The sequence below is a fragment of the Frankliniella occidentalis genome, unplaced genomic scaffold (assembly GCF_000697945.3).
Source record: "Frankliniella occidentalis isolate FOCC.00 unplaced genomic scaffold, Focc_3.1 Scaffold29, whole genome shotgun sequence".
Lineage (NCBI taxonomy): Eukaryota > Metazoa > Arthropoda > Insecta > Thysanoptera > Thripidae > Frankliniella > Frankliniella occidentalis.
Window position 1 is genome coordinate 841038 of NW_026267159.1, and position 10863 is coordinate 851900.

Here is a 10863-nt window from a genome sequence, read left to right on the forward strand (position 1 = left end):
CAAACATTTAAAATTGTTCACATTGAGAATGGGTTTATTTTTTTCTTATGTATGGCAGATCGAGCACAGGATAGGGCAACACAAACATCACATACACACACAGAAGTTACGGAGTATGCAAATTAAATCAATTATAAAAGAAAGTTACAAACAGTTCGTTCACAAGTAGAGGTTTGCTTTGCCTCGCTCAACTTAAAAGCAATCAGGTAAGACTCATTCAGCTCATTACCCCTAAAACAGTTAATACAGTTAAGCTACTGCAACGCAAGTGTCTGTCTGCGAGCTACGAGGTCTACCGCGGGTTCATAGGGTTATTTATCACACCACACTTTGTTCTAATGTAAACTGAAGGCCAAATTTAGCCATCTATGCCTTTATTTGCCAACCAATTTCCAGTATGGCAAAAAGACTGGTTGTTTTTCACAATTTTTTATCGGACTCAAAGATGTGTTGGTATCTAAACATTATTTAATTCATAAACTTTCTGGTATGGAAGTGGCTGTCACTGGCATTATGAAGCACTGTTTCTTACATTTTGGCAAAACGTTCTTCAACACAAGAGCAAATACAAACAACTCGAAGTTATTATGTCTGAGGAAACGTCACAAGTTACTTTCCATATCATAGAACAGTACGGATAAAAACAACTGATCTTTCAACATTCTCAAACAAGCAGAGCTAAACGAATTAGTACAATCATTACAAACTAGTCAAATAATACAGTAATTGTTAACACAAAGCGTTCTGTTAAAATCAGTGGATGATCCCATTATGAAACAGTGAAACATGAAATAAAAATGATGATCATCTCAATACATACAAGGTAAATTTATACAGTATATGACAAAATGTATTAACAAAAGAGTTAAAAAATAGATATCAGGTTTCATAGAGGAGCCCACTGACTGATCAAGGGGCAAGGATGAGAGAAATGCTATACTTCTATAAAGAAAACCTGCGTACTCATCGCAATGACACTTCAAGATATCTACATTGACACAGTTGTTCATTAGTATTGGCAACGGCAAAACTTCAAGTTGAGTTGTCGCCACGGGCTGGCTGGCAGGTCAAACCCTGCTTGTACTTAAAGGGTACAGTTTAAATGTTCTTTCAATTAATGATTAAGCTTAACTTAAAATTAGAAATCCAGACACGACCAGCGTTCTGATTCTGATTCCGCAACGCGATATATTTGACTCTCAGCGCCTCGTTACCCATAACATTCATTTATCTTCCGATCACAGGATGTTTCATCTCACAGCAAGCTAAGAGCACATTACATAGACAGACAGTGTGGGAACAAAAGTGCATGAAGTCAAAAAATTATATAGCAAAAACAAAGAGTAAATGAATAACATGGAGCCCGACCAACTCATTTTGGTAATTTTGTTTAACGTCAGCATGATGTCAGATTATTTGGTGCCAAATTTAAGTATTACAACCTGCTCATTTTAGTACAGATATTTCTATATACACCACATTAACTTAGACGTCGACAGTCCTACTTTGTCACTAAGGGTATTAAAGGCCTTCTGGCCGGGCATGCTTGTTTAATGCAAAGCGCACATTTGAGCCCCAACAGCAAAAACTTCTATTTTAAAACAGAGGAAGAATATCACAAGGCTTGCCCAACTCAATAAAAAATAGATGAAATAAATAAGTAATAAATTAATAACGTTTAGAAGTTATGATAAAAGGGAAAATTGTGATGTGTAAGTTTTGCTGCGGAGGCTCACAGTGGCTATATATATATAATGGTCGCTCGGTCAGAATGTTGCGGTCAGCAAAGGGAGATAGGACGTCCAGCGTCCGACACCTCTATACACTAATCAGTACATCACTCACAAACTAAATAAATTATCAAACGAATCGATAACAGTACAAAAGAAAAGAATAAAATTAGTAAACATCATTGGCTGATAAATACGAAACAAAGAAAACAAAGGTACAAAAATGTTGTGCAATTCAACCATGAAGAAAATGCAAAGGAAGTTCCATGTGCTCTGTACAATTAATATCTGTTTTGATCGAAAATCACATACGTTAAAAAAACGCTTAAGACTTAAGGTTTTGTTACACATTGTACTTAAAGGACAAACATTGTGTGCCAAGCTTCTCTTGTCTTTATTACTTAACAATTCACTGGCTGATAAAAAAGCAAACTAGGACAACAGCATATCGGTGACATTTGTCAAACTTATAGAAAATTTAAAGCATAAATAAAAGGAGGGGCATTTTTTTGTTCTGATCTAAAATTGTCCAATTGTATATTAAGTGTGCAAGTCCGTATTTGTACACTTTCAAGTTTCAAGTTTCAACTACCGACTTGCACACTTGAAAGTATTCAGATTGCAGTTGCACACTTGCAAGTGTTGAACAGTGGAACACTTAGTTTATCGGTGTACTTTCCGCTGGCAGTGGTTTGAATAGGGAACAAACATTTAAAATTGTTCACATTGAGAATGGGTTTATTTTTTTCTTATGTATGGCAGATCGAGCACAGGATAGGGCAACACAAACATCACATACACACACAGAAGTTACGGAGTATGCAAATTAAATCAATTATAAAAGAAAGTTACAAACAGTTCGTTCACAAGTAGAGGTTTGCTTTGCCTCGCTCAACTTAAAAGCAATCAGGTAAGACTCATTCAGCTCATTACCCCTAAAACAGTTAATACAGTTAAGCTACTGCAACGCAAGTGTCTGTCTGCGAGCTACGAGGTCTACCGCGGGTTCATAGGGTTATTTATCACACCACACTTTGTTCTAATGTAAACTGAAGGCCAAATTTAGCCATCTATGCCTTTATTTGCCAACCAATTTCCAGTATGGCAAAAAGACTGGTTGTTTTTCACAATTTTTTATCGGACTCAAAGATGTGTTGGTATCTAAACATTATTTAATTCATAAACTTTCTGGTATGGAAGTGGCTGTCACTGGCATTATGAAGCACTGTTTCTTACATTTTGGCAAAACGTTCTTCAACACAAGAGCAAATACAAACAACTCGAAGTTATTATGTCTGAGGAAACGTCACAAGTTACTTTCCATATCATAGAACAGTACGGATAAAAACAACTGATCTTTCAACATTCTCAAACAAGCAGAGCTAAACGAATTAGTACAATCATTACAAACTAGTCAAATAATACAGTAATTGTTAACACAAAGCGTTCTGTTAAAATCAGTGGATGATCCCATTATGAAACAGTGAAACATGAAATAAAAATGATGATCATCTCAATACATACAAGGTAAATTTATACAGTATATGACAAAATGTATTAACAAAAGAGTTAAAAAATAGATATCAGGTTTCATAGAGGAGCCCACTGACTGATCAAGGGGCAAGGATGAGAGAAATGCTATACTTCTATAAAGAAAACCTGCGTACTCATCGCAATGACACTTCAAGATATCTACATTGACACAGTTGTTCATTAGTATTGGCAACGGCAAAACTTCAAGTTGAGTTGTCGCCACGGGCTGGCTGGCAGGTCAAACCCTGCTTGTACTTAAAGGGTACAGTTTAAATGTTCTTTCAATTAATGATTAAGCTTAACTTAAAATTAGAAATCCAGACACGACCAGCGTTCTGATTCTGATTCCGCAACGCGATATATTTGACTCTCAGCGCCTCGTTACCCATAACATTCATTTATCTTCCGATCACAGGATGTTTCATCTCACAGCAAGCTAAGAGCACATTACATAGACAGACAGTGTGGGAACAAAAGTGCATGAAGTCAAAAAATTATATAGCAAAAACAAAGAGTAAATGAATAACATGGAGCCCGACCAACTCATTTTGGTAATTTTGTTTAACGTCAGCATGATGTCAGATTATTTGGTGCCAAATTTAAGTATTACAACCTGCTCATTTTAGTACAGATATTTCTATATACACCACATTAACTTAGACGTCGACAGTCCTACTTTGTCACTAAGGGTATTAAAGGCCTTCTGGCCGGGCATGCTTGTTTAATGCAAAGCGCACATTTGAGCCCCAACAGCAAAAACTTCTATTTTAAAACAGAGGAAGAATATCACAAGGCTTGCCCAACTCAATAAAAAATAGATGAAATAAATAAGTAATAAATTAATAACGTTTAGAAGTTATGATAAAAGGGAAAATTGTGATGTGTAAGTTTTGCTGCGGAGGCTCACAGTGGCTATATATATATAATGGTCGCTCGGTCAGAATGTTGCGGTCAGCAAAGGGAGATAGGACGTCCAGCGTCCGACACCTCTATACACTAATCAGTACATCACTCACAAACTAAATAAATTATCAAACGAATCGATAACAGTACAAAAGAAAAGAATAAAATTAGTAAACATCATTGGCTGATAAATACGAAACAAAGAAAACAAAGGTACAAAAATGTTGTGCAATTCAACCATGAAGAAAATGCAAAGGAAGTTCCATGTGCTCTGTACAATTAATATCTGTTTTGATCGAAAATCACATACGTTAAAAAAACGCTTAAGACTTAAGGTTTTGTTACACATTGTACTTAAAGGACAAACATTGTGTGCCAAGCTTCTCTTGTCTTTATTACTTAACAATTCACTGGCTGATAAAAAAGCAAACTAGGACAACAGCATATCGGTGACATTTGTCAAACTTATAGAAAATTTAAAGCATAAATAAAAGGAGGGGTATTTTTTTGTTCTGATCTAAAATTGTCCAATTGTATATTTAAAAAAAAGTGAGTATTTGTTCTAGGAGCGGGAAACCACATTGATATGTTTCATGTAGTATTTCTTAACAAAACATATATTTAATTCAAGTATAATAAATATATTATATGCTATGCACATGTAAATAATGGCAAGATGTAACTTTGCAGTTCTTGTACGTATTATTAACCATAATAACCATAAGATAATCATAAAAAGCAACTCGAATAAATACTGGAGACGCCCCGGAGAGTTTACGGGTGTAGGAGGATCGGCCACACTCAGAACCAAACTCTCGTGTCTACCCTGATCGTCCAACAGTACGGTACTACACAAATCAAAGCAACGGTAGTTATTATCGTCAATCTATTTGGGTAAGAAGTTCCAAAACTGAATGAAAGCACACATGTACTAGTTCCGCACGAGATCTTCACTCAATGTTTTTCATTACGCAATACGTCATGCTCTCTGGTTGGTACTTCAACGAACGTGTATAAACATTATACTTGTCAACAGAACAATTTAACGGTTTAATTCTAATCAGATTGTTATTGAATTCAAGGCCAGGCCACTAAAAGGTAGAGGGAAGAGGACCACAGAGGAACAGGTAGAGGAGAATAACACCAAGAGACTCTTATCTCTCATAAACACTAAAACTATTTCTTTGACTAGCTCATTCGATTCCAAGATCAGCTGAGAACATACAAGTTTTCCTGAACTCATCACAAAACGGCAACGTGGCCGGAAATCACGTCCTTAAGATAATATCTAGCGTCAGTATACATACAGTCCGTCAGCGCGAACAATAAATTCAAATCTTGAAATGTACAGAAAGTCAAGAGGGTATTTTTTTATAACATTTTCCCAAGAAATTTTAAAGTTGCCTTAAAATCGCGAGTTATTGACCTGTCAGAAACAAAGTGGCAGATACCAAGCGTTTTCCCCGTGTCCGTCCTACCTCGCCCTTCTTCTTCCGGTGGGACGGTGATGGTGGTCACTTGGAGGCGCGCCACCACAGCTGGACCTTTTCATGCAGTTTCTTACACAGGCCCATGATTCTCCGTCACATGCCTGCTGCACTAGCAGGGTCTCCGGACGCATCCCCAGAGGCGTCACCCGCCAGGTCAGTGTCGCTACCCCCCGCTGCCTCGTCCTCTTCCTCCTGCTCTTCGTCACCCTCGCCTTCTTCTAGTGTCACCTGGAAGCGGAACCGGTCTTGTCGAGAAACTCCGGCACAGTCGTCTGCCGCTTCGCCTCTCTCAGACCCGCCCTCCTGCAGAGCCAAATAGACACGCCGACCGGTCAAAGGGGGCTCGGGATGTCCCCTTGGGCACAGCACCGGGGGACGTAGCGCTTGCCCTCTGGCACACAGGCCGACTACAGGCCTACAGCCTTCTATGGGCGTTGGGCAGCTGCTACGCGATGCAGTGGTAGTAGGTGATGCAAAAGCTATTTTGTGAACTTTCATGGAAGCTGAGTAGGTGCTTCAGTTTAGAGTACGTGCGCACGTGCGCTACCAACTGTCTCAAGGCGACAAAGGAGGAGCGCTATTGCTACGGTTTGACATACGACTGTATTTACATGGGAAAAATTGCTGTCGCAATCCGTAACGTCATGCGATCCTGATCATACTAAATGCAGACTTGGAATGGCCCAGCTTCGGGAAAAGAACATTCATCGGTTGGGCTGAGTTCCAAAATATATGGGTTGCATGCACCGCTTCCTTTCAAATTTTAATAGGGTCGCGAGATGCGTCGAGTTTGTCTCAAGAAAGTTTTGTAGAACTAAACAAAATGGGCAGTACGGCGGTCATTTTCACTAACAGGAAGGGCGGGCAGAGAGTGAAGCGGAGACAAATAAACAAGTTTGCATGCCAATTTCATGTAGGTGTTCACAAAGGAGTTATCAGACCTAATTAACATTTCTTTTCACAAAACACAAAATTTTTCATATTAAAAAGAATGGTTGGTCCACGTCAAGGCAACTACTTAAGAAGGTTTGAGGGGTACTCTAATGAAGGGCATGCATAAATGTGCCCCTCCACGTCCCATCACATCACTTTGCGCAAACCTACTGATGGAACAAGGAACCAGTGATTAACCCCGGGCACTTTTGTAAATACACTGTACAGCATGCAGGCGTGTGGGCGGTATGCATATCCCGTCGGGGCAGTTAGGCGCCGTGGTTAGCGACGATAGGCAAACCCGCCCTCAACCGCGTGGCAGTATAGCTACAAAAGCGCGCCAGGTTGGTCGGTCAGTCCACCAGCCATCTGGTACAGAGTGGCACATCGGCGTCGTTCTGGTTATACCGGATGCAGGCGCACGCACGGGGCCGTAAGGCGGCTTGCCCACTCCCCACTCGCACGCTTGCACCCAGTACAGTGTAAGGGATCGTCCAGAAAGTACGGTCAACAATTCGCTGTTAGGAACCCGCCTAGTTTGGCCTCTACACGCTCTCATAACGCCCGGTAGGTAGGCAACATCAAGCATGCAGGGCATGCGTGCACTGCGGGGTGGCCTACCCCGAGTATCACAGGCGCTGACCTCCCGTACTTTTCCGAATGAATCTGACAAAAAACGAACGTACTTTTGGACTACGTAACGGGCAATCCCCAACCAGAAGAAAGAACGACGCCAATGGTCAACCTAGTTGTATAGCAGTTCCACACTTGAGTTGACAGTGTGCAGCTCTGTTGCTCAGAGACAGTCTATCGCGTGGAAGCGTAGAGAGAATGGTTGAGTGGTTAGAAGTTGAATTCTTAATTAAACACCTACAACAAGTAAACGTTGACTTGACCTAACGTCAGCTCGTAAATGCAAAATTTGATGTGATGGGTTCGACTGAAGGGATACATTTAATAATCAGAACTAAAGCCCAAGGTGGCAAGTTTTGGCTACAGCAAAACTCCTGTTAGCCTGCTACGAATTGTGTATTATTTTATACAGGCTTAACCTTTAAATATAATTATCCACCAAAGGCAATTTCTAATCATCAAAATTTCCTATCTTTTCTTTAATAAATTGACATTTACAAAACTAGTAGGTATCTTTAGAGTTGACTAAGATTGCTTTCCTTGTTAATTAGCGGCTAACCTTGTCTCTACTAACTCTACTAACCTTGTCTCCGGACGGTGGGCTGGGTGGAATCATACTTTGATACCAATCACGGTTCTGTTCCAGCATGTCCAGAATTTCTTGTGCGTCGGGGTGTACAAGATCAGCCCATGTCTCCCATAAAGGATGAACAATGTAGTCAATAAAGCCGACCTAATGAGTGGTTCAAAACACGAATAATATAACAATAGAAAAACCATATTTTCTGAAAAATAAAATAAATACTTTGCATGAAATAACGTCTAACCTGTGTTTTTTCAATGGTAGCCGAATGGCGATCGCACATTGGGCTAATGTCCAGATTTTGTTCCCGCTCCTTGTCACCCTGCTGGAAGAACTCTTCCATGAGCAGAGTGACCCATCGCTTGTACAATGGCAAAGGTTTAGTGGGATTGGAAAGATCGGCACAATGTACTAGATTTTCGAGGACCTGAAAAACAATTACATTACATTATATTTTTCTCTATAAAAGTTCCATTGAACAAAATAACAACCTCTATAATCTTACCTGTATCCTGTCAGTGTAGTTATCTAACAAAAGTACTCCAGACCCTGCCACCTTTTTGGTTTCAACCATAGTCTTGAGATCGGCCAAAAGGCTCATGTGTTTTGACATGTCAGTTGATAATACCTGAGAAAAAGAATCAATGGGAGATAAAACGTAAAATTACCTAACAATGTTAAATGTCAAGGGACAATTTTGTCCGTAGATTTGCAACGATTTCGTGCACATCCAGAAAGGATGCAATTTTGTTCCGTTAATTGGACAAAATTGTGTGAAGCCTCACACAATTTGTCTAGTTTTAGGAACAAAATTGCATCCTTTCTGGATGTGCACGAAATCGTTGCAAATCTACGGACAAAATTGTCCCTTGACATTTAGAGTGACCATTAAGAATTTTGAGAGAAGCAACTTTCTGAGTTCTTACCATATCTATGACCATTTTACGTAGAGTTTGCCTCTGTTTACGACTGAGACCTGTGAAGATATCACAGCCGTCATTCTGGAGTAACTTAAATGCTACTGCCAGATGATGATTTTCTAGGACAGACTCATCATTGTACATGAGTGCAAGCTCTGAGCCTGAAACACATAAATAATGTTGATATGCAGTCGAGCAGCCTATGTTTTTTCCACAGGATAAACAATGTTCTGCTATATTTATTTAAGATTTGACTTGCAACCCTTACTTGAATTGATGAGGAACTGGTTGGTGAGACCCGGGTGATCTACGTCATGTATTGTCGCTGCGAACAATGCAGCCATGATCTCTAAAGGCGTAAACACGGACTGAAACACGCCAAAAAAGAAGATTAACTGTAAGTTTCAGATGCCAGTTTTATTTCGGAGAGAAAAATCCGAGGAAAAATCGCACTCACCTCTAGAGCAGGGGTGTTGAGCAAGACGTTTGTTGATTGGGTCACGTCAGCAGCATGCGTAGAATTGTGGAAAGGATTATCCTTTACATAGTGATCCTCGAGGGTCATCATGAAAGTTACAAAAGTTTTGGGCGGTATTGAGAAAGTCTTCAGGAGATCGCGACCCTGTGTAACACGAACAATGTGAACATGCGTATTAGGCAAGAAGGCTGATGCATTTAGAAGGTCATATACCCACACACAGCTACGATGTACTATCCTACAATTAATACATCGAAAGATTAAGAAGGGAATTGTTACCTGAAATACGGAATATGCTACTGCCGTCAGCGGCCTGTTGTTGGATAATTCTGCGATTCTGAAGATGTCGATACCCCAAGTGTCTATTTGGCCCATCATCTGGAAAGAAAAACAGCCCAGGTTTTCCCGGTCAGACTGATTTAGCACAACAACAAAGGTCATTTTTCCAGACAAGGAAATGCTTTCGTTTTAAATTTTGCGCTCCAATATGGCAACGGGATTTTCGTCTTGATCCAAGACTATACAGCCCTCATTCCAAGAGCAAGTTCTCGCCTCAAGAAATGAAAAAAAATATTCCAATATTCTCAATTTAAGAACAGAGCACTAGATCTAAGAGCCATCCATGTAAATATGCGCTTGGAACAAGACCAAAATCTTGTCATATATTCCAGAGTATTTCTTTATGGTTTGGAAAAATGTTCCTTTTCGGGTTGTAGTGATACAGGCCCTGGTCTAGCTGCATACCTGGCCCAGGTCGTCCTCGAAAGGGGTCTCCACACCGTGCACCGGCACGCGCTCCCCCGTAAAGGAGTTGGTGTGGCACAGGGCGCGCTTGACGCCCTGGATGTGCGACATGGTGCCGCTGGTCGTGCGCGGCACATCTTTCTTCTTGGCGGGCCGGTTGTCCGTCGTATCCTCTATCCGAAGCGACGGCAGGTCCAGCTCCTGCTGCTTGTCTGCAAACAGAAAGGGAAGCTCGTCATCGTCACTCGTCGCGCTGAGGGGATTCATCCCCCACACCCACACGGCCCCGGGTAAAGCGTCTCGGGTGTTGAGTACGAGCCTCGTGCGGGCAGAATGTTGCCGCGTGGTAAGTGCTGCGTCGGGTGCACCATCGAGTATGGAGCAAGTGACTGCCACCTTGTCGAACACGTACGAGGCGTGTCCCGCCCGCACCGCGGGAGGCCCGGGGGCCATCGCATGCCCGCTCTTCCTGCGATAAGTGAACTGGTTTCCGCCAAGGAGGACATGTCCTGCTCCACCAACCGCGCAAAGGGAAAAGCCCCGCCGAAGAAAGCGATGAACCGCGCAACAAATAGACAGGAATCTCTTGGGAATTTCTCTCTCTCTCTCCCGCGCGAGTGGATGGGGTGAAAGAGTAAGGTGTCCAGTCCAGGATGTTTTGCCGTGACCAGCGCATATAGTGTGAGGGGATCAGCAAGGCACACACACACAGGACAGGCACAGACCTAGGGCTTCCAAGAGATGACAGGAAACGGCAGGAAACCATGTTTAATTACTCTTTTTATGCAGGGTGGTGGGCCAGGGTAGCTGTGTTTACTACGGTCATGTCCCACTGTGGTCAGCAGGCCCGTCTCGGGTCTCGGCACCAACCTCGTGGGGCGGCCCGACCAGCTAGTTCTCCCGTACTCCCTCATCC

General features: G+C 41.6%; 1 protein-coding gene across 1 annotated transcript in view; it reads right to left on the bottom strand.

Annotated features, from left to right (window-relative positions):
- Nucleotides 1-2447: 2447 nt before the first annotated feature.
- Nucleotides 2448-10863, bottom strand: part of LOC113203007 (cAMP-specific 3',5'-cyclic phosphodiesterase) — a gene marked incomplete in the record, with an annotated part of 180438 nt that continues 172022 nt past the window's right edge. The window contains 9 exon segments of the mRNA XM_052265693.1: nt 2448-5884; nt 7806-7955; nt 8050-8232; nt 8311-8433; nt 8732-8886; nt 8994-9093; nt 9183-9347; nt 9483-9581; nt 9948-10159. Coding sequence (XP_052121653.1) covers nt 5750-5884; nt 7806-7955; nt 8050-8232; nt 8311-8433; nt 8732-8886; nt 8994-9093; nt 9183-9347; nt 9483-9581; nt 9948-10159 — 1322 coding nt within the window.